This window comes from Sebastes fasciatus, chromosome 16, assembly GCF_043250625.1.
Source record: "Sebastes fasciatus isolate fSebFas1 chromosome 16, fSebFas1.pri, whole genome shotgun sequence".
In the NCBI taxonomy this organism is placed as follows: Eukaryota; Metazoa; Chordata; class Actinopteri; order Perciformes; family Sebastidae; genus Sebastes; species Sebastes fasciatus.
In genome coordinates this window covers 9591945-9616934 of record NC_133810.1, presented here as the reverse complement: position 1 = coordinate 9616934, position 24990 = coordinate 9591945, and the positions used below count along the sequence as shown (strand labels likewise).

Here is a 24990-nt window from a genome sequence, read left to right as displayed (position 1 = left end):
GAGTGGGTGGCACCTTGCATGGCAGCCTCTGCCATCAGTGTATGAAGGTGTGTGTGAATGGGTGAATGCTGACATGTAGTGTTAAGTGCTTTGAGAGGTCGGAAGACGAGAAAGGCGCTATATAAATGCGAGAACATTTACCATTTACAACCGGCATCGGCACCATCCCCACTACAGTATGTTTTTCCAACATTTCCCGCCATGCACGGACATAATGATCTTGTACTTTTTTCCATTTATTTTTTGCAGGTTTCCACATCGGCTACTAAAATACAAATACCATTTATTGACTAATCAGTCGTTTTGGTCTCAGTCGACTAAGATTCCTTTAGTAGATTAGTCATTTTTTATGCTGAATGACTGATTTCCAAGAGACTTGTGAGCGGGTACAGATGCGGGTAATTGCAGACTTGGTCTATTACCTTATCTTCAAAACTTTCCGCCAATGTTGTCACTTCTGACGTGCCTACTGACCCCTGACCCTGTCATATCACCATACTGCCCCTATCGTTCATGTGCGTATTGCATCTTACGGACATGTAGCGTTAATTTCTGCGGACGTGCACAACCAACGCTCCAAATGCATAGTTAAAAGCAAGTATCTCAGGCTTTAGTCCTCTGAAGGGGATCTAGAAAGGAGTAAATGTCTAAGAGTGAAAAATTAGGAATTTTGGATTGGGGCTTCATCAGGTTTTGATGAAGCTACGCTTTCTGTACTCCAACACAACAAACTCTGCCCGGCTGGCACTCACGTTTCCACCATGGATGTAATCCACTATTCCACCGTTGTCTTCCTGCAACACATCACCTTGTCAGATTTCAGACTTCTCCTTGAGCGAGGCTCTTATAAGACACTTATAATAACAATTCTCCTGTCATGGCAAAAACAAGCACTTTTAATGGACGTAAATGACGGTGACAGCTTGCCCCAATAGAATTAAATCGCAGCCTGTGAGCGACTGTCGTCTACAGCGCTCAAACGCAATACTGGACCAATTTCAGAAATTGATGTCTCTATTAGTCAGAAAAACATGAGAAAATAGTCTGCAGGTTGAAAAATACTGAAGTAACCCTTTAAGTATGAAGCTAGAGCAGGAGGCAATTAGTTTAGTTTAACATAAAGACGGTCCACAGGGGGAAACAGCCTGGCTCTGTCCAAATTAACACATCTCGTTTTGTGGTTTTATAAGCTGCTTGAAGCCAATAGCTAACTAGTTTTTTTTTTTAGTCAACTCAATTTAGAAACTAGTCTAATACATTTATACAGTACAAAATAATTTATTTCTACTTAACTCTAACATGACTAACATGCCCATTTTTCAATTTTTACAATATATTTTCTGGCTCTTCACATTACTTATTTAAATGGATGATTTCATATTTCTACCAGCATGATGTAAGTCCGTCCCAGTGTGAACTATGGTTCATGACGTGGGGTTGCAGTGGTTTGTTTAAAGGCATTCCTACAGTAGACTTTCCCAGCTGGTGCAGGGATTTGCAATGACAACCTTCTCAACACGAGCAGCCTCTGACGAAGTCCAGCACCATCACCATCAGACACCCACACACACACAAACACCTCCACTGCACCTTTAGCTGGATCCGAAAACACCAAAGAAAAAAAGAAGAAGCAACATTTAGCTGCTTACTTACACTACCCAATCACCGTGCCACACATTGCTTCGACATGTTGCACGCTGATTGGATGAGTGATGTGGGCGAAACGGGAGGAGGGACGGGGGGGTTTGGGGCGGCACTCAGGAGAGGAGTACAGAAATGGAGAAAGCTCACCAGTGCATTAGGGACAGCACGGTGCAATTCGTTCCATTGGCAGCACTTCAAAGAGGAAGAGGAGGGGGATAATCCACCCCAACATTAGCCGGCGGATTCTTCCACCACCACCACCAACATGCACACACACATACACATACACACGTTTATTCACAAAAGCAGCAGGCTGGAGGGTTTGGTCGTGGGGTCTGATTGGGTTGGGGTCTAGGGATGACGGGATGGAAGGATGGAGGGGATTTTTCAATTTGCCAGCAAATCAGGGATGATTGGAATACTCTCTCGCGCACAGCTACACACACTCGTCTTGACACACACACAAGCACAACGCCATACATACAACACAAGTCCATCTCCACGGACAAGACCTCATGCTTGAACTCAGAGAGGAAAAAAACAAGCAGAACATTTGCTCACAACACCAATAGAGCCAAAATGTAGTAAAATGGGTTAAAAATATGGGTCGGCAATGACCGAGAAGGCCCCTCTGTTTCTTAAATCTGTGTGTGAGAGACAGAAGCAGATAACAGGAGGAAAGAAAGAGGAGATGAAAGAAGGGGGAGTGCAGAGGGAAGGAAAGTGAGGGAGACAGAAGAAGAGAAACAGCTTGTATATCGACAGCCACTAGCATCAGTAGCAGTGAGCTGTCAACACTCGCCCGGCCATACAGGACCAATTGATGATCAATCCTCCTCATGGGAGACCTGCCAGCAGCAAACACAATCAATCCTCTCTCTGCCAGACCGTCGAGCGATGTTGAAGAGGAACGCTGCTCGATTCGAAGCAGCCCGAGATTCAACAACTTGTTGACGTTCAAACTAACGCCTCTGAACACAGTAAACACGTTGTCACCCACTGATGACACCGTCCCCCTGTGGAACCATCAGAAACACACGTCCCCATGTTTTGATCTGCAATTGTAGTGTCGCTTACGGACTAATAGGCGCTACTTCCACAATGCCTCAACACAATTATAGAGATGCAAGTCCTTCGAATTCAGACAAAATCCTGCTGGTAATGTTTGAGATACCCGGCGTATGACGAGAGCGCTCAACGTTAGGGATGGGAATTGAGAACAGGTTCCAGATTTTCCAATCCATAAGGATTGTATGCCTCTGAAGTTATCGATTGCTTTTATCAATGTCGGCATGTTTTTGAGCAACTCTGCGTCTGCACTGCTGAAAACAAGGAGGAGTCACGGAAGAAACGGTCCAAAGTGTGGTTGTGTCTGGAAGGGAACCCGCGAGTTGGGGAAACTCTTGTGAGATGCATTGACCTTGAATAGCCATATAATACAGACATCATATGAAACTAGAAAACCTAAGGAATCCATTGGTACCAACCATGTCATACTGGCGTATCGGGAAGGAGGCTAATTAACGCTCCAAATTTTGGCGAGGAAAAACTGGCATGGCCATTTTCCAAGGGGTCACTTGACCTCTGACCTCATGATAAGTGACTGAAAATGGGTTCTAAGGTTACCGACAAAAAAAAGAGTATTGCAATTTATTCAAATGTGGCATCCCTACCTCATACTGCCAACAACTGGAATGGTCTGGCGCAGCAGATGAATTGTGGGATACACTTAGCTCTGAATGCCTCTCTGTAACAATATTAGGTTAAGTGTGCATCAAGTGTGGGTTAAGTATACTGTGTGTTGGCATTTTTTCAGATGTGGGACACACGTGCTTACTACCTGGAGGTGCGTTAGAGTTAAATGCTTCAGATGGTAAATGTGGGTATTGGGACAAATTGCTTTTTTAGTGTTATCCTTTTACTAATTACATGCTTGTTTATCAGTTTTGGGTGTTCCCATGGAAACGTCTGTTATATTGTAACTCTATTGTGTATACATATGACTGACTACTTAATTAAACATGTATAATTCCTACAGGTTTTACAGATGGACGAACAAGTGAAGGAACAATCAGATCGACAGCGGTCTTTACGGCGCTTTACATACCGGCAGATCAATGTGAAATGAGCTGTTATTTTCTACTGACTCTTCAATTGTTTTAGCTTTTATTGATGGGACGAGTTAACCGTAGAGACTTGAAGTGGTCCACTTCTACAACACACACATCAATAAAGAAGTGGTCTGGAGGGAGAAATGTTATGGAGTCTACAGATACACTGACTGGTCAGGAAGTTAGCAAGGCCTGCAACAATCAATAAACCCTGAACCACTGGAGAGCACTGTGGTACGGCTTCAGTTACACAAGTCTATAGGAAACAAACGAGTCCGTGGAGTAATGTTTCCATCACAGAAATGACTATATATATATCGAAAATTGTCTACAACCTAATGTGCACCTGCAGTACAGTCAGGTCTTTCCTTTATTAGTATTGTGGCGTGCATAACAAGAAGAAAACAGACCAGTCAATCTACTGTAGATTCTGAATTGGCTGAGCCACTTGTAAACTGTTAAAACCCACTTGCGTTTTGCTTTGTGGGAAATGTTTTAATATAAGAGGTGAGAAATTGTTATCTATCGTTATCGACGCTCGGCGAAGCACGCTGATCCGTTGGTCAAATCAGATCTGTTTCGGTCCACTCAACTAGTATTACCAGCTGAGGCTAAATGGGAAAACCAATGAGTAATTAAATAGGTCATCCAATTATTTCCTGTGTTTGTATATTATTCTTTCATTGCAGGATAGTGGGTCATTTGGTTGACACGCAGCCACTTAATTACAAAAAGGTTGTCCTGCTGTGAGCCAGATTAAATCAAGTCTAAACCAAACCAAGGCCAGCCAACTGCACCGTATCAAATCACATGCCAAAGAAATGAAGGAAAAGGCTTGGTTTATCTTACGGTCTGCTGAAATAAAATACATTTAAACTAGTTGTTGAGAGGATTTGTGGGGGAACCTTTTTCAAGACGGATTATTTTTGGTAGATTTTGTATCAGAAAGTAAGCAAATACCATAGGGTGTTTTTCAGATTGCGGTAATGAACATTTGTCCAAACATAAGGAGCAACATAGCAGTGTAGCCGCCAGGGTTAACTGTATCCCCCCCTAAACTCGGGTTGCAGTAGATGTTTGGCTGTGGGCAGCCCGCCGTCATTCACATTCTGTAGGGTAGATTGCAGGGTCAGAAAGAGGTTTTGAGAGCACCGCTGCAGTGAATGCCAATCAGAGCACTGTGAACATGAGCCCGGAGTGAGGTTATGGGAATGGACGCCACCAATCCGAGAAACCGAGCAAGGAAATTTACATAGTGGTTAGCATTCAGCTGCCAAGTGTGAGCTATGATACTGAAGGCAGTGGGGGAATACTAGACAGACTTCAAAACTGCACTACTACAGTTCAGGTTTAGACTGAACTGCAGTAAGCATTTATTGCATACCTGATACTGGTGATTATGATGATCATTTCACCCTGATCACAGCTCCAGAAAGCAGACGGCAAGTCGCATGCAAGCTTTTTCTTTTACTTTTCTTTCTTTGAACTGTTCATCAATGATTTGTAAACTAATATTTTTTTGTTTAAAAGGCAGAAATAAAAATAAATCCCCACAAATAAATCCAATGTGATTAAATAAGGTGGGTAACTAGACTTTGGCGAATTGGCGATTGGATCATGTATCGACGATTGAAGGGATGATGGACGATTAATTTTTCCTACGTTGATATTAAGGCGATTTAAACTAACTTACTATCAAACCCAAGACTTATAAAATAATCTCTAAAATCTGAACCCCACAGTGTATTTAGAAATGTTTCTGGCGGAGCGGCATATCCGTCTGCTGAGCCCCGTTAATCAGCACTTGTGACGAGTGAATTTTAAATCCTTAATTACCAACCAGTTTGCAGTCTCTCTTCCATGAATCTGACAGCCTGCATCTCCGTTCTCCATGTGCCTGCTCACCAAAACTTTGCCCTGCGCTCCATAAGAGTAGTTTTGGATATGATTTGGATTGTGATATTAAAGATATAATGTTAAACGTAACACGATGCTGTGATATTGTGGCGATCGGACTGCCTTTCGGTGATCTCGAGTAACCACAAATGGACGATATGAAAAAAGAAACGATCGCCCAACTCTATGGGTAACCCTGCAGTAAGGAACTGCTAAACCTAAAAGCCTAAAAGAAAGTGACCAGTTGTATGTTTTGTTTTTATAATTGATGTGTTTATGGACTGCTTGGCTTATCGTGGTTGCAAACCTAATTTCTGCTGGTTCTTCGGTTACCACCACAAGTCTGGCCACAAGTCCCAGCAGCCGCTCCACAAGGGAGGCTTTGAGCATAACCCACTAAGGGCGCTTTCACAAGCCAACATTTAGTCCGTTTTAAGCGAACTCTCGTGCGATTCAACCCCTGGTGCGGTTCGTTCGGGCCGTTGTGAATTATACTCTGGTGCAGACCAAAACAACCGGTCAAAGACCGCTTGAGAGAGGTGGTCTCAGGCTGCCTGTGCAGGCATTTGTTGAGATAAATGACAGGTAAACATGGGAGAGGACTGACCCGGACTTCTGCAGAAGTACGATGTTTGCTTGACAACTGGGCCAAAGTGAACATATAGAATTTGCTAAATAAAGTCCACAAAAATAGTGACGTTTATAAAGTCATTTGAGATAAACTGGAGGAGAAGGGATTCGTGCACATAGTAGATCAGTGCTGAGTCAAAGTGAAAAAACTTTGACAGCAATATATCAAAGTCTGTGATTCCTTGCATAGAAGTGGCAGCTCTCGAGACAAAAAAGATAAATTCGATGCAGGTATAATTCCTCTGGAGGTTTGAGTTGAAGACCTCGCAGACAGGGGCCTCAGCCAGATGTCCCCATCTCACTGTAACTGAACATCTGGGCTTACCAATACTGTCTGGCAGCAACACCCCACCACTTGATCCACCTGAACTCACCAACAGCTGGTGGCCAGTTAACAGCTAGTGTCCGAGACATGTATATCCAAAGACCTGAGGATACAACTACATGTCCGATTATTGCCCCAAGGTGTTCTGTTACTTTGCTCACACACACATAAAATCACAACATGCCTGGAGGGACTCAGTGAGAGACTGCCCTCTTAGTGTAACCTGTAATAGATAGTGCTGAAAAAAGCACCATGCTTGAACATGATGGACAGTCCGTGACTACCACAGCAGCTCAATGCTAAAGCACCACTTGGGTTTACATCAAGTGTTCCTTGTTGGAAGTCCCTCAGCAGAACTATGGAGTCCCTTGGCAGCATCCTCTCTAGGACCTGACCACGGATTACAAATAAAAGCCTTCCTCTCCATGACATGCAGTTTCTCTGGGGAACTCAGCAAGAGGCACACGAGAACGTACCTTGAGTCTTTCAGAAGAATGGAGAGAATACAGTCTTAACTATATCTAGTTGGTGCAACCTCCCTCGACCCTATTCAGTAACTTTCCACATCCCAAGAGACATACATACATTATTTCTGTGCTCTGGGTAACCGGAGACTGAATCTTAAGTCTGTCTGTCCCAAAGCCAGAAAGCACACCAACCAAAACACATCTGTTGATTTCATCAAGAAAACAGGTCTGAAAGAAGTCCTCTGAGCAGACTGACTTCTACATACAGTGAATAAACTGTCACAGTGAACACAGATCGCAGAGAAAACCAAATGAATTCTGTGCGGCGGGTGGATTTTCACTTACATTTTCAACACTGGGCTATCATTCATTCACTCATTATATCATTCAGCTATTTCATTATGCCTCCATCCTTCAGGCTATTCATTCATTTAACATTAATATTCATGAAAGCAAAAATCAACTTTATATGATACTGTCAATGATCTTTTTAATTAACATTCTGAAAAATGTAAATTACCCCTTAAATATTAGCAACACTGGCTGGATCGAGCACCGAGCATGCATATACCTGCGTGTGCAAACACACAGATATATACACACAATATGGAAAATTATCTCCTGCATGAATAATACACTGCACATAGAAACAACTTTGACTGGCTTCATAGTACCAAACACACACAAACACATCTCCTACTCACCCTCTCTAGGTCTTGTCGGAGGTGTGTGAAGAGTTTGAGGCGTCTGTAGAGGACGTCCTGCTCCTGCTGGGCCAGGTTGTCCACCTCGTCCCTCTTTAAGGTCACCAGAGGTCGATTATTGTTGGCCTTCCTCTTCATCTTCCAGAACTGATATAAGAAGTCCACCTTGAAGAAGAGACAAAATATTACCATTTTTGTTTATTTTAAAACTGATAGAAATTGTACTTAAAAAACTGCTCTGAATGTACAAATCTCAGTAATAATAATTATGCCATCAAAGCATGATACAGAGTTTTCATCCCTATGTATAAAACGCTGTTTGCTTACAGTTGTAGTCTTCCTTTAAAGTGAAAAAAAGCTCATGCCTGCAGCCACAACCACGCTTGGAAAGCAAAGGCCAGTTAATCACAGCGCGTTCTAAACAAAAGCCTGTGATTTATCAGACAGTTTACCTGTGAATAGGGAGCACTTTATTTGACGCACTAGAGCCGGCCCTCGAAATGCAACTCATCAATACCACATCTGATTACATTTAATTAATGTTTGTGGAAGGCAAACTCTTCATCTCGACTAATATATGATTAGCTGTTTGAATAATGTGTGGGCAAATGGAGAGACCTTTTCAAGTTATCATTTATTATTACTTTATATTTCAGAAGATTGTAAATTGCTCCATAGATTTATTGTGTTTTGTCAGACCAGGCAATATTCTCCAGCCAATCGCAAGAGGCTTCAGCTTCGTGGACTGGAGGAATAAGGTCTTTTGGTGCACATGGAGGTGTATCTATCACAGTGAATGACAAGTGTTTGGTGTAATTTCTTATCATTTCATATGACAAATCATAGTGTTATAGTTCCATGGCTTAACGTACCTGGGGGACGGGCAGCGCCAGGTTTTCGGCCACCTCCCTGGGATCCACCAGTTGGTAAAACTCATCCTCCAGCTCCTGGAGCTTCTGTTTCCTCTGGCTAACCTTCTCTCTCTCCAGCTGGTCCCGCTCAGCTCGCTCCGATGCCGACACCGCAATCGGGTACAATACCGGCCTCTGCTCTGGGTCACTGCTGAAGTTTGGTTGGTGCTGATGGTCCGTCCGGAGCTCAGAACTGGCACCGATGGTGGCCCAGTCGGGTCTGGCTGCGGCGTGTGCTCCGTTGGTGGTGGAAGCGGCGGTGTGGTTGCCGTTGCTCACACCGGTCAAACTGGAGAAGTTGTTGGTTGCCGTACTGCTGTTGCCGGCGGTGCAGCTGTGCTCCAGGCAGAAGGACTTGAAACGCACCTCGTCGTTCTCTGCCAGGATGGTCCTCATCTCCAGGCCGTGGTCGAAGGCGCACGTCACATGGAAGGCCACGATACAGGAGGGCATGGAGCACTGGGAGGGGAAGAAAGAGAGGAAATCCAGTTAAGGGCAGAGATAGAATAAGAGTGCAAAAAACGAGGAGGAGGTTAGTATAGAGCCGGGTTTCTTCCCGGGACTTTTTAGGACTAAAAGGTTCCTTCAGCCCACTGTTGTCTGCATGGACGACGGCTGCTGGTGGTCGCAGCGGTAAACACACTCTGCAGCCTGCTGTTCAATATGCCCGTCTCACTCCGACAACATTTACTGCTGCATAGTATTTACTGATGCACGTTGGATGTAATGAATGAAATACAGCGGAGGAAAATGAAACTAAGAGCATCTGTCTCCACAGTAAATCATCTGTTGAGTGTTTGATGGTTATTTATTTGTGCTTTAGAACGTAACCCTCGTGAAACAATCAGAAAATAACTTTTCTTTCTCTCACTCACAGCACCGCCGCACTGTCTCCCTCTTCTAACATTACCCGCTTGCCCTCGCAATCTCTCTCTCTTTCTCTTTTTTTAAATGAGTCGGCAGGCCGACAGCGGAGCCTAACTTTACTTTCAATATCATCAAACAAAGAAAACTGCTCTTCCCTTGTCTTAAAATGGTCCCAAATCGATAGCAGAGTACCTTCTTTATGAATGAAGTGGTACACAAGTTGAAGCAGCGGCACTGTATGTGTTTTTACCAATCAGCGACGGTCATCCCTGCAAACTACTATTCAAGTTCTTGTACTTTTAGAAATTACTACACCCCGACCAGGTCCTTTTAGGGGGGCAAAAAGGACATGTAACATGTCCCCGGAACTTAATTTAGACCCTGGTCTCTGTGGTCGAAACACAAAGGACAGACCAGGGATGAAAGATTATAAGGAATCAAGGAAGGATGTAGGGAGCCAAACAAGAAATGTAGCACAGGAATTATGGGAGGAGAGAAAATAGTAAGAATGGAAGGTGAAACAGGGAAGAATAAACTCCCATTTGAGTGTTAATTATGTCTGTGGGTTCATTAAAAAGAGAAGCAGATTGAAATGCTTGATAGAAAACAAACCGTTTTTTGTTACAATCTCGGAGCGACTCTCTCTTTCTCGGAAGCACACATGGATTTAAACACACACACACGCACAGACACAATTTTTCTTCAATTTCTCAGACACTTTGTCACAGCTATTTGTTTTAAAGTGTCATTTTCGGTCCATTTCTTCTGTTATCAAGGTTCCAATATGAGTGCAGCAAAGCAGAAAGATGAGACAAGTCACAACAAACACCGTTCCCCCATTTCTGCTGACATTTCGGTAACTTGGGATGTGTGTGTGTGTGTGTGTGTGTGTTTCTCAGTGCTATCCATTACAGGTCATACTAAGAGGCGGCCTCCCACTGAGTCCCTCCAGGCATGGTGTGATTTTGTGTGTGGCTGTGTGTTGTTGTCACTGCGTGCAAGTACGTGCACATTTGTCAGCGTGTGTGTGAGTGAGTGTGTGTGTGTGTGCAGGTCGGTGCGTGTACTTTTCAGAGGAGTTCAGCATTCAGCAGGATGGTGACTCTCTTCTCTGTGTTGTTTATGAGCATGGTGACAAAAAGCTGACTGATCCTACCGACTCTACGGTCTGGAAACAACTTCTACGTTTTCACAAACCACCTTTCCTCTCTCTGGCTCTCTGGCTCAAGTGCTTTCTGCAACAACACACATGCATCAGCTCTTTGGTAACAGTAAAGCCTACTGAACTTTTACAATTAATGCTTTATTTGAAGCTGAACACATAAAAATCATAAAAGTAGACGAAGAAGTCCTTATGAAAAGTGTTTCACTGGTATCATGCCTCGGAATATTTCCAAATGCGGTTCCTAATGATGTGGCAAAAAAGCAGATGAACATACTGTATATACAGTATACAACTTTAAGGGCCATTATATCCTATTTTTGCAGCAACTACCTTGAACTCACGCTAGTCTGTGCTGCATTTTTTTTCATCACTCAATGTCACACCCCCAACAACACTGATTTTAAACTAAAGTAGGTCATCAGTACGTGAGGAAAACCAGTTCATCATCACAACCTTTCAGCCTTCAGAGGGGCATGGAATCTGTGAGAGGCCGCAACCTGAGTGTTTCCTGAGTGGTCTATCTGTTTAGGTTTTATTTGGTAAGAAACCACAATAAATACAAGTTCCTGTTTAGTTTAGGTTTAATTCTGCCTGCTCTCTCTCTCTATTGTGCCCTCTCTTCTCTCTGTCTCTCTCTCGTTTCCTTTTTTTTTTGGCTGGACCGCAGAGGGCCACTGAGTCAGTGAGTGACTGACTGACTGAGTGATGAAGTTACACGATTGGTCGGCCGAGTGTTGGTGTTTCCTCATTGGCCGTTGCTCTTTCAAAACAGACAACGTTTTCGGGGGTGGCGTGTCAGCGGTTCTTCTCATCGGTGCGAGTGCTCCTTTATAGGCGTAGTTCCACCTGATTTGGTGACAGAGGAGAATTAAGTGCTTTCCATTAACTTCCTATGGAAAGCAGGAGAAGCAGTCGCCCAGTGCATGGTGGGAGTATTGCGGCGAGTAGGAGAGTGTCTTTATTTGCATAAAGTTGAAAAATCTCAGCTTTATGCAAATGAGCCCGTCCAGCGCAACAGGTCCGACTCACAAAACTTGGACCAAGCTGGCATACTAGGTGAAACCAGATTCAGCAGTGGCGTCGCCTATTTCTTCCTTAAAATGTTTTCAGAAGTAGATTTTGGTGGATTGTTTAGACGGAATAACAGAAAGATTACGAGCAGGCCACCATGTTGTTTCCTGTTTGAAACCACGAGAGGGTACGTCACCGCCTGAATGGCCAGTTGAGTGGAGCAGCGCGTCCCCTAGTGTCCTCACAAGACCTGGTGGACATGTACTGCTGGATTTAACATTATAGACATGACCACTGACTATTTGTGTAACAATTTAGCTACAAATTCACAGGCTGACCTTACACGGTCATATACTCAGTCTTTACCGAGTCTTGTTGACTCAGTATCGAGGCTTATTTATGTGTTGGGAGGATAAACAGAGAGAAGGCCTGAACTACAACTTACATAACTTCTGGACATGCATATGAATCCACGTGAAACCACAAACCAGTATGAGTGCCGATGTATACCCTCCCAGCCTTAGTTGGCCTGATCTGCAACAAAATTGTGAGTATAAAAACGGTCAGCTGTGTAAAAAAGGTTGCCGATGGTATGAAAAGTCAGTGGCGTGATCCAATAGTCACATGTCACCGGTAAAGTGATACATCATCTTGTTAAAAAGTGGAGTTACAGTCTGTACTGTAGACCCGTTTTATTACCAACTTCCCCAAATGTCAGGGTGAGCCCGCTGCAGCTGCTCTCACTTATTTGGTGTCAAAAGGCGAAAGGTTGAACACAGCGTGGAGCCGATTAGATGTGTTGTTTGGTACGTTTTGATAAGAGTCGTCGCAAAAACTACTCATCTGGCCTTTTCGACTGCACCTGCTCAGTTCTGGCAGGGATTCATTAATAATGGTTTTATCATTGCCTATGCTGAGTGAGTACTTGTAGGTGTTTGTGGATAACAACATGCTTGTTATCTTCAAACCTTTGCAGGAGGTCACCATACAAAAAGAAGATATTAATCATATTTTTGATTTAATCATATTCTATTTTGCCCTATGAGAGAGATCTGGGCACATATCTATCAAACTGTTGAAAGTGAAATTTTATATTTTCTCTAATGAACCTCTTCTATCAACAGCAGACTCTCCTCCCTGCTCCAGTTTGGCTTTCTTTTTCTTTTGGTCCGAGTTCAGCCAAAGTCCAATTAATTCATCCTCATGTTTACATATTAAACACAATAAATTGTGTTAATTGTAACAAGAATGTTTCAAACAAATAAAATGAACCTACTGTACGCCTAAACTTCGCTGTAAGTAGGAGTAAGTCGCTTGATACATGTGTCTTATTCTTCACACTAAGCAAGGAACCTTTTCACTCCTGGGTTTGTGCTTTAGAGCATTCCTAATTGTAATTCTTAGAAGTTTGATAAACTAAAATTAACGCCTTGCTTATGCCTCCGCCAACCAGTCGAGTTGCAGTTTACTTCCATGTCTGTCCAACATGTCATCACTTCATCATTTTATCCAATTAGACATTTGTATGAAATTGTCATAATAAGCATATTAACTCTTGAGTTATGGCCCAAAACAAGGTCACAGTGACTTTTGACCACCAAAATCTAATTAGCTCAAGTGGACGTTTGTGCCAAATTTGAAGAAATTCCCTCCAGGCGTTCCTGAGATATTGTGTTCATGCCAATGGGACGGACAGACGGAAAACCTGAAAACATAATGCATCTTCTGGCCGCAGCTTTCGCCAACACGGAAGCAAAAAAATGCAGAGGCATGTTTCTGACAAGGACAGAAACCCCTGTTGACTCAACATTCATAGTCTTCATTTCTATTAGATTTCCAACGAACTTACAGCATTCATTCATCAGTTTAATCATCTTTGATGTTAGGCACAGAAGCACCTCAAACTGTTTTAATTTGTCTGATAACAAACAACACCTAAGACCATTACTTCCCACACACATCTGTTGAGCAGTTCTACATAATTAAGAGCTAGCCACCGGACACAGGATCATGAGGACAGCAGCAATTTCAAGGATTTTTTTTTTTATCTACTCCAAATATCGTTTGGCAAGAATTTAAGAACTCAAACTGGCATGCCTTGGAGTGAGACATTCGTCATAAAAATCCAACCCTACCTTTTCAATTCTAACCCTGTCAAGTGAAGAAATCCTGATGAAATTATTGATTTGAAGACTTGGCAGCGCAGCTACAGTAGATCAGTGCCAGCATATCACATAGTTTTGATCCTTGGATGGAGAAAGAGCCGAACACCTGAGGAATATTGATGCTATATTTTATCCATTCGTTTTCAAAACCTTTGATTTTCCTCAAATCTACAAACATTTCATGCCCAGTGGGAATCTAGGCTTACGTGGACTATCTCGATATTCATTTGAAAACTTATTTTTCCCCCTCAGACATTGATTTGTCTGAATTTAAGCCTTTCATGTGGTGTCCTACATGGTGTAAGCCTACACTAATAACAACAGTATGCATGGGAGGATATGATCACTATAATATAACAAATACAGCACAGGCTTGACTGGTTGACCTTTCGAGTCAACCTTTGTTTAATAAAGCACTAATTAGGAGTCTCATTGCACTGGGAGAACTTGGCAATTAATACAGCAAGTCATTAAATACAAAACAGTTTGGTCTGAACCCTCAGACACCCGACTATCATTATGAGTCAGCACATGAAATGAGACACAGGAAGGTGTCATTAGACGAACAAAAGGTTTGTTTTCACCAAATTTCCAAAAAGACAAAATAACCAAAAAATTGAAGTATGTTAGAGCAACGTGGATTACACTATAAAAAATGGTCTAGAAGGGGAAAACTCTGATCTGACCTACTCTGCATTAAACACACAAGAAAATCTGGGAAAATCAAGACTGACAACACATTTTTTATTCTCTCTCAGACTCTCCTGTGCCTAAACCTTTCAAGACAGAAAACTGATTTGCTTTTTCATACTTTCCTCTACGTTAAGAGCCCACACAGGACTCCTGCTGCTCATGGTGCCGTGTAGCGCTGCATCTCCACCTCCTGTGTGCGGTGGCAGCTGATCAGTGAGTGTGTTTGTGCAGCCGCCTGCCTCCAGCCATGGAAACAGGAGAGAGAAACTCTCTCCCTATGGGTGATTCTGCCTCAAGGACTCGCTGTTAATCTAAAGCATCAAGACTGTGACAGCAAACACCCTCACTGCTGCACCAACAAGCATCTGGACACACTTGTAGGTACACACGGTGATATACATCCAGCACATATGTGTATACAGCGAGCGTAGGGCTTCAGGAATCCAGTTCACCTTGAGGGCACTTTTAAAGCTGAATAGTCCGCCAGCTTATAGCTGTAAAGTGTGTTAGTGTTAGTGTGTCAGCAGGGGTTTTGTTTGCGTACTCAGCAGCATGTTTAAGAGGTGCCAGGTTCAAACAAATCCACCCGTGCCCAGCGGGAGGCTAAGAACTACGATGATCTGTGTTGTTGAGAGACATTTTATGAGAGAGTGTGTGTGTGTGTGTGTCGAGTTTATACTTTAAACAGTACGATTATGTGTGGGTGTGCCTGTAAGGCTTTATGTCAGGATGTGCATCCCATCTGTTTGTAAGGATGAACTCCAAAAGTCAAACCTTAATATTGAATTTCACACACAATTCAAACTTTCACCAATTTTCTTCAAGCTTGTTTTCATTCCAACGCCACCTGCAGATGATATACAGTGTGCATGCACATTGCATGACGATTGGAAGAGTAAGAAGAAGAAGGAAAAAGGATGAAGAGGTGGAACGAAATGAACAGTTCATCTGTCTGGCTCGTAATAGTGGACGGCAGCCGTCAGAACAAAATTCAAACGTGACGCGCGTCCCAGAAGCGGCTGGGTATTGATAAATGTGTATATATTTAAATGTGATGTGTATTGATAAATCCATGGCGCTGTCCGTGGTGCTGAAGTAGCAGACGGATTTGTAACTGCGACCTTTTCTCTGAATCGCGCCCTTTGAATTGAACAGATCGCCTACTGACAATAGCATATCCAACACGCATGAAAAGCAGAGTACAAAAACAAATAAAGTGAATAAAGTACCTGTATGCAGGTTCCCGTGTGTTCTCGACACAGGCTGCAGGACAGAGCCCAGCGGCTGGCGGGGATGTGGGACACCTTGGTAATGGGCTCCATCTTCTCTGGACAGCCTATACTCACCTGCAGGGAACAAGTAGAAACACATACATATGATACAAAGCAAGGATTGTGATGAATGATCAACATTTTATGGAGATGAATCGTATTTGTTCATCATCATCATATAACAGGTTTCATCTTCATATTTTTTTGTGCTGAAATGACTATTTGATTTACTGAGAAGTCCATCAACAGAAAATGTTGCGATAATATTAATCATTTGACTCATTTATTAAAGCAAAATGATAAACATATTGTAGTCCCAGCTTCTCAAAAGTGAGGATTTGCTGTGTTTTGTATAAAAAATAAAAATGTAAAGTGAATATATTTGGATTTTTGGACAGTTGGTTGAACAAAACAAGCAATATGAAGACGTATTATTGAGTTCTGAAAAACCTGTGTTGGGTGTTTTTTTTTACCATTTTGTAGACCAAACCATTAATAGATAACGTAGCATTCCTCAGATATCACAATCACGTGAGAGGGATGGACGTGAGGTCACAGCGACCTTTGATCACTAAAATCTTATCAGTTCATCCTTGAGTACAAGTGGATGTTTGTGCCTCATTTGAAGACATTCCCTCCAGGCGTTTCAGAGATATTGCGTTCCCAAGAATGAACTGGACGGACCACCCAAAAACATAATAATAAAAATAAAAATTGGTAGTTGTTGGGTCGCTCAGTTATTTCATTAATATAAATATTACAACAATTACCAGCTGGAGATCGGGCTTCACCCATCATTTTATTTAGCAAGAAGTCTCTAGATTAACCTCCTCTGGATAACGGTCCTCACTTTATAAAATGATTTCATCTCCACCAAACCATCCACTCAATGATAATAATCAACTTATTGTAGCTTGAATGATAATTTATTCAGTGTCTTCAAATTTCAAAAGCCAAGATCTGGAATTAGTAAGTCTGTCCTTGGACCCGGAGCGGGGACACCTGGGCTTCTTGGAAAAACAGGATTGTAAAGCCCAGTGTGACTCACTCTCTCTGAGCGGTCTATTCAGAACAGCTTTGGCCCAAAACCCTTCTCCACCAAATACAACCAAAAAGTCATTGACCTGTGCCAACCAGCCATGCAGAACAGAGTGGAGAGCACTCATCTCCAAAGTGCCATTTCTTCCTTCCTTCCTCTGCTGCCTGTTTCTTTCCAAACACCATTCCACCTCTTCCACATTCACTTATTCTCTCACATTCGTGGCGTCGCCCTCTCTCCTTGTCCTTCACGCTTGCATTAACAGGCTGACGACTGATTTCCGCAGGTCGTGCCCCTCCCTCTCTTCGTCCACTTGTACTTATATCGGATTTTCTTTCCCTCCTCTCGTCTGCTCGTTCACAGAACAAGCACACGGCCTCTGCTCTTTCTGTTATTATTGATGTCTTTTGTACAGCACACTCGATCGGAGTAGAGGTCAATTTTCACTCCATTGAGGATGTCAATAGAAAGTGCCATTCAGACAATGATGGCACAGCTGTCACCGTCAATGTTCGCTTCTTTTATACTGCTGATGTGCGAAGCGATCGATGGCAAAAGGATTTCCACTTTTTGAATCAGAGAGGTTGCACTTTACACAATTCCTCCACCTTCTCCTCTTCTGCTTGTTTGTCAATACTCAAAAAGTCAGGGTTGTAGATTTATGTGTGTGGGTGTATATACACTAGGGCTGTCGATCAATTAAAATATTAAAGCATGATTAATCGCATTCTTTTTATCCGTTCAAAATGTACCTTAAAAGGGAGATTTGTCAATTATTTAATACTCTTATCAACATGAAAGTGGGAAAATATGCTTGTGTTATGCGAATGTATGTATATATGTATTATTGGAAATCAATTAACAACACAAAACAATGACAAATATTGTCCAGAAACCCTCACAGGTACTGCATTTAGCATAACAAATATGTTCAAATCATAACATGTCAAACTGCAGCCCAACAGGCAACAACATCTATCAGTGTGTCAGTGTGCTGACTTGACTATGACTTGCCCCAAACTGCATGCGATTATCATAAAGTGGGCATGTCTGTAAAGGGGAGACTCGTTGGTACCAATAGAACCCATTTTCATTCACATATCTTGAGGTCAGAGATCAAGTGACAGTTTTTCCTGGCCAAAATTTAGCATAGGTTTGGAGCATAATTTAGTCATCTTACAGACACGCTACTATGACATGGTTGGTGCCAATGGATTCATCAACATGATGAGATGGAGGCCTGGAGAAAATCAACCACAAAAGTAAAAAAAAAAGAACTAACTTGGTTGTATTGAACCAATAACTAACTAAAACTAAAGAAGAACATGACAAGATGTTGATCTGACTACACAACATCCAAGTCTCCAAGCAACAGTGGGACAAACTAAACAAATATAAACCAATATTATTGTTCCTTAGGTTTTCTAGTTTCATATGATGCCAGTTTCTTCACTCTAGCTTTAAAACTGAGCCCGCTACAACCTAAAAATCACAAGTTGCATTAATGTGTTAAAAAGAAATTAGTGGCGTTAAGAGTCTGCGTTAATGCGTTATTATTGCGTTAACTTTGACAGCCTTAATAATTACTGTATGTGTGTGTAAGCACATGCAGGTCTTTAACATGCCCATTCCCCGATTAACATATTCTAGCCCCAATTGCTTCACATTTCAAAGCCGGTTGACGGAAAACTGTCAAAATTTGAAATCACTCCAGTGGAGACGGGTGGAAATCACAGTGTTAAATGAAAAGGCATTTTAAAAGAGGGGCTCCGTGTCTTTGTGAATGGGTGTATGTGTGTGTGTGTGTGTGTGTTGTGAAAAGCCGTTTAAAGAGGGACCTCTCTCTAGGGGTGGAAGGCAGAGGGCAGACGGCAGCTATACACACAGCCCTGCAGGGGGGCTATATCGTTTGAAGGCAGGGTGGTGTGTTCATGCACATAAACACACACACACACAAACATGCATCCAACCCAGCACTCTCTATGAATGGCACTCTCTCACACACAGAGCCTCTTTTTCTGGAAATTTCCACTACTATCATATTCAGTAGAAATCTACTAGCCGGTGTTGTGATGTGTGTGCCGTGTGCCGCGTGTTTATTTGTGTAGACGTCTGCTATTAGCGCCTCTTTAGCTCATGCGAGCAGTATATGCGAGGACACGCGCACAAACACACAAACGCACAGACGGCATGCAAATTATCTTTTTTTTCTCTCCCTCCACGGTAGGAAGAGAAAACAAAAGCGAACGTAGCAACGAAAACAATTAGCCCAATCAAGGGTGACAGAAGGCAATTAGAAGTAAAAGGTTTGAGCTGCCAAAAGTCACTCTATTACTGAGGAATGTGCTGGTGGAGTGTGTTCCTGAATAGGCTGAAGACACATGACTGACTGCCTTAACAGTTTAAAGGTGTGTGCAAGGCATGAAGCAACATCCGTCCCTGAACCTCTGAAATGAGCGGCTGCTTTATGTCCATTTGGAGCTTTCAGATGAGACGTTTCCAAAAGGTATCATCAAAACACATCGAGTGGAAATGAGCGGCTGCTTGGCTACACGCTTGACAAACAGGTTCCTCGTGAATCAATTTACATTATCTGCAGACTGATGAGAGGGAGGTTTTGACTGAAGAAGCTAAATGAAGTATTTTAAGCATTTACTAAAACAAGGAAACCCAAATGGAAAAAACTGACAGGTGCGAGCGTTTCTCAAAGTCTAGACCACATTTCCCGTAAATAAAGTTCTTTTGGATATTTTAAAGTACACTCACAGGCCATATGTAGATCAAATGAGTTATGGGTCGCTGTATCCATCCCTCCTCAGCTGAAATTAATGATGCTTTAACAGTCGGTTAACAACATTAAATGGGTATAGAAATAGGTAATATTACGGTCTTTGTGTTTCTATGGTGTTTCCTTGCTGAACAGCAGTGGAGGGATACTTTCTGGTACTACATGTAGGTTTGATATAGTATCAAGAAGAGTAGAGCTGGGTAACGGTACTCAATACCTTTAAAGTATCAATCGAATAACCTAGTAACAAGTAGTATTGAAACTTCTCCAGTCAAACGATACCTGCAACCGATCCTTTTTGTGCCAAGATCTAGAAAAAGAAATGACTATTTGTATGGTTTTGCTCGCAGCCGATCACCACAAGCGTTCTTTTCTTTTGATTTAATGATACTTGTGAATGGTTATTATGGTTATTTAGCCTCCTTTGCTTCAAGCTAGTATGACATGGTTGGGATGACATGGCTTTAAAACTAATCCCGCCACAACCAAAAAATGTGGTTAAAAAATGTTTTAAAGATTTAGTGGCGTTAAAATGAATTTTCAGCAACTCGTTATTATCGCATTAACTTTGACAGCCCTAGTTTTTACACTAATTTTGACAATGACTACAGCTGTATGCACTCAAAAAAAAAAACACTCTGTGCCACTGTGCACCAATATTCAACACTCAGAGGTAAAAGAGGAGGCATGAATACCAATTTCTACATCAACAGCGGCATTAAGTGCAACAAGTAGACGTCTAGTTTGGTGTGTGACGAAGATCATAAAGACAATATATAACGGTAGGCCTATCTTTGATTGGAAGAAACGAGTCCTGCACCAGATATAGGACATGTGGAAAAAGACTACCTTAAGCACAGAGGGGCAAGCATGGCAAAAAAAAAAAGGAAAGTGGAACAGTTATCTACGCCGTACTATATTTGGATCATTTGACCCCCTGTGGGTCTTACCTCAGGGATCCATAAGGCACAGCTGACGTGGACCCACTTGGTTCCACTGCGGGTGGGCTTGAGGGCCCCCCCTCTCTTAGGGCAGAGCAGACATTTGGGCTGGACGCCCAGCGCGCAGGTCCGACACAGCCAGTTCCCCTGGGGTACCTTCAGGATGCCGTAACACGCCTGCGACGTGGAGAAGAGAAAGAAAAGTTAGACAAAGAGAGACACTTTATGCTTCAAATATTGTTATTGTGAAAGGTTGGATCCTCAAATCATACATGGCATCCAGATAAGCATGCTTCCTTTTTCCATTGTTTTTGAAAGCAAACAAATATACGACAAAGAACTAAACATCATGGTATATAATATCCCTGAAGTGGGCAACTTATCAATTATCAACAGAAGAAATAGTCTTCACATCACAGAGTATAGAGTGAGCAACAGAACAAGAACAAAGTGATGAGAGACACGTTATGGCTGGCTCTGTCTGAAGGTAACACAAATCCACCTCTTCTGGTTTTTGTATGGATTAACAAACAAGATATAACGGGGTTAAATACGTCACTTTAAAAGGAGCTCGTAGGCAGATTCTGTCACCTTCGGACAGAAGCAGTGTTGTTGTTTCCCCCTGCTTCAAGTCTTTATGCTAAGCCAACCCGCTGCTGGCTTCATATTTAGTAGACAGATATGAGAGTTGTATCAATCGTCTTCTTCTTCTTATCAATGTAACTCTTGACAAGAAAGCGAATAAGCGAATTTCCCAAAATGTTGAACTATCCCTTTAACATGGTTTTCCCAATAAGATGGTGGGAAGTAAATAAAGCGTAATGTTAAAAGACCATACAAGACAGTCAGTGCTTTCAGCTCTTTTCAGTACGCCTTGAAAATAAAGTTTAGAAACATAATCTACTACTGTCACTATTTACTAATGCTGTCCTCGACCAAAGAAATTCTTATTCGACTAACACTCATATGATATTGTCGATTAATCGATTAGTTGATTTAATCATTCAGCATGGAAAAAGCATAAAAAATGACTAATCTTTTACAGAAATCTTAGACCAAAACGACGATTAGAGGGAGCAACCCTATTTTTCTACTTCTTTTACTCTAATCACTTTCATTATTTCATCTCTCTTTGTTAAAGGCATGTTGTCATTATAAAATGACTGCAAAGGAGCTGCAGCATCTGAGGTTTGATAGTCAGCCTCTGTGCCATGCACTCACAGGCCATGCCATCAGGAAATTAAACCCAAAACACACACACAGTGAATACACATGGACATTGTGAAACGGATAATATGAATTTTCCAACACGCACAAAAAACAGCCTCTGCTGGCTTCTGTACAACTTTTACCTAATCGGTTTAAAAAAAATGTGTTTCTCACTTTTTTTTAAATTACTTCAATAAAGAAGTGAGAGAGGAGCCAGACTGGGAGGAAAGAACGATGATTTAAAACAGGCTGGATTTGAACCCAGACAGGATTTTAACCAGCTGCACCACAAGGCCACCCCGTCGTCTCAGTACTTTTCATATTTGCATACTTTCAGCGGTTGCTGCATGTAAACCGAAAAACTTAAAAAGCAATTACAGTCAGCTGCTTATCATATAAAATTAGCAAATTAACACATGGCAACAAACTCCTCATTTCTCCCTTTTGACTAATCTTACAGCTCCTTAAACGGTTATGCTCACTGCTGCTCCAATAACACACACACACAGACACACACAAGAATGCACTCTTGAACAATTCCTCCACATATTATCGTCCCCGCCCAAAACATTTCTTTCAACCGGAATTACATCAACTTACGGAAGCAAGACATTTCCAAAATGCCACTTGGTGTTGTTTTAAAAACACAGCAGGTTATTGTAACATCAGCGTTCCACCCATTTCCCCTTCCGCTAGCACATTGGGGTGCCCTGAACGTTTTTCATGCCAACATAACAGCACACTGACTTGTATATTTGATAAGATCCAGTGCCCTTATTGTCAGATATGATTTACGGTCTCTACTGCGGGGAGTGAATCATTCTTAACGCCTCCATTGCTATAACGTCTGTGTCAGATCTATCAAATCTCATTTCTAACAAGTCAAATCAAACTATCACTCCTTTATTTGAGGTCTAAATGAAATTACAAGGTTAAAAAAAACACCCTGGACATCCCCAAACATAATTGCTGGCACATTCAAGCCAGGCCTCAGTATGCAATCACTCATACTCAACAGAAGGAAGGATACGTTGCATGTTATATGACTGCAAAGCTAGAATACATCATCAGTTCTAAGAAGATAAAAAGTACAAAAACAGGAAGAAAGAAAATGAGACATCAAAGACTTCATCTTCATTAAAAGCAATTAAAGCACTTCACTGATCGAAAGGTTTTATTGATCAAACAAAACACTTCAGTGAGCCGGGTCTGTTTTATACCTGCTGAAGGTTAGACAGACCGCCTCACTAAAGACGCAACAGTCAGTGTTGAGTGTGTTCACTCTATAAAAGCAATAATATTACTGAATACACCCTGGGAGCGACAATTTCTTTCACTGCTTATTACAGTTTGTTTCCATGACACCTCGATGCTTGGCAGTTACTTCTTCTTCTAACTAACAAAAACTGGGAAAACACTGTAGGTGCCCTGTGGTGTGGCGCTATAGAACAGTGTTTTGATTAACTGGTCCCAAAATTGTTTGTATCTTGGGTGTACAAAAATATGTTTAAAATGAAAAATCCACAGGTATTTTACATCTCCTGATGCATTAAGTCTACCTTTTTTGCTTAATAAAGTCAGTAATCGGTGGAGTAAAAAGCTACACTTTCATCTGAATACATGCATAAGATGAAAGATTTCCACATTTTGGGACTGGGGTGATCCTGTATTCCATCTTTTTCTAAATACTTCAAGGTGAGGGACCAACATGAGATTTGGTCTGCAGCTGGAGGCAACTATTTCCATCCAGTGTCACAACAGCAGGAAAGCAGAGGCAGTCTGACGACACTGAAGGTGTGTTGGTGCCAACGGGGCCGACAGAACAATTAACACCGTGTCCCTGTGAAGCAAACACAGCAGCAACACCCTCAAGCCTCGGGTCGTCAAAGAACCATTTGTGAAATTGCTCCTGTACGCATACTTTCATGGCGATGAAAAGGGGAGAAAAACATGAGTAAGTCCAAAATTGAAAGTATACTTATTTTTAAAGGGATAGTTCGGGTGTTGTATGAGGTACTTATCCATAGTCAGTGCATTACCGACAGTAGATGACGGTCGGCAAGCCCCCATCTTGGAGAAACAGAAGCACTGACACCGGAGCAAAGCAATACAGTGCTGTGGACGGGGACGGCAGAAAATATATATTATCTTTGATATTTTAGCCACCTAAAAGAAAGGCTCACCTAACAAAATCAATATCTGTTCAAGTGTACACTACATTTAGGATATTTTCACTGCTTTATCTTGCCGTCAGACAGCCCTTTCCTTCTCCTTATCTACGCTCTCTCCAAAGCCAGCAAGCTCATAAACAAAAACAGCATAGATACGTTTCACTTTCAGTTCAGTTCGCTGTCGGAAAATATTTTAAATATAGCTTACACTTAAACGGATATTTTTTTTTTTTGGTGAGCCTAAAATATGTTTTTCTGCTTTCCCTGTCCACAGCACTGTATTGCTTTGCTGCGATGTCGATGCTCCTGTCTGCTTCTCCAAACTGGGGGCGTGCCGACCGTCATCTACTGTAAGTAATACACCTACTATGGATAAGTATCTCACACAACCCCACTTCAAAACACCCGAACTATCCCTTTAACATTGCCTTCTGGTTCAAGCACCACTTAGGTGTCAAAAGCAAGACAAAGCTTTCCAAAGTAGTCAATCTGGGCAGTAAAATTACAGACTGCAAACAAACCCCACTGCCCCATCACCATGGCAAAGCAGGCCAACGTTTAAGTGCCAAAATCATAGACAACCACAGTCATCCCTTAAATCACCACTTTCAGCTACCGCCCTCAGGCCAAAAGTAAAGAGAGAGTCCCCTGTGCAAAGAAAAACATGTATTGCCATAAAGTATCTTAATCAGTACGAAAGGACAGCTACTTTTTGAAGCCAGTTTGCTACCTCAGCACACAACGTTATATATCAATTTAATTAACCTTGATTCAGTCCTCAGCATCGAGTACCTGGTGCTCCTATTGATGTAGCTTCTACTGTGTTTTTATGTTGGTTTCAATGTGTCCTTTCTGGATGTGATATGTTCTGTTATAATTTACCCTTTTTAATAGCAGGCTTTGCACAATGCAAACCAAAGATTAATTTCTGCCTTTTGTACGCAACAAGTAGTCAGTTGAGTATTTTCTATTCTATTCTAAA

General features: G+C 42.0%; 1 protein-coding gene across 1 annotated transcript in view; it reads right to left on the bottom strand.

Moving 5' to 3' along the window:
• Positions 1–24990, bottom strand: part of jade2 (jade family PHD finger 2) — a 190604-nt gene that overhangs the window by 58347 nt on the left and 107267 nt on the right. The window contains exons 7-10 of the mRNA XM_074610875.1: positions 20638–20805; positions 15819–15935; positions 8650–9147; positions 7778–7942 (exon numbers count right to left, since the gene is read on the bottom strand). Coding sequence (XP_074466976.1) covers positions 7778–7942; positions 8650–9147; positions 15819–15935; positions 20638–20805 — 948 coding nt within the window. The remainder of the gene's footprint in view (positions 1–7777; positions 7943–8649; positions 9148–15818; positions 15936–20637; positions 20806–24990) is intronic.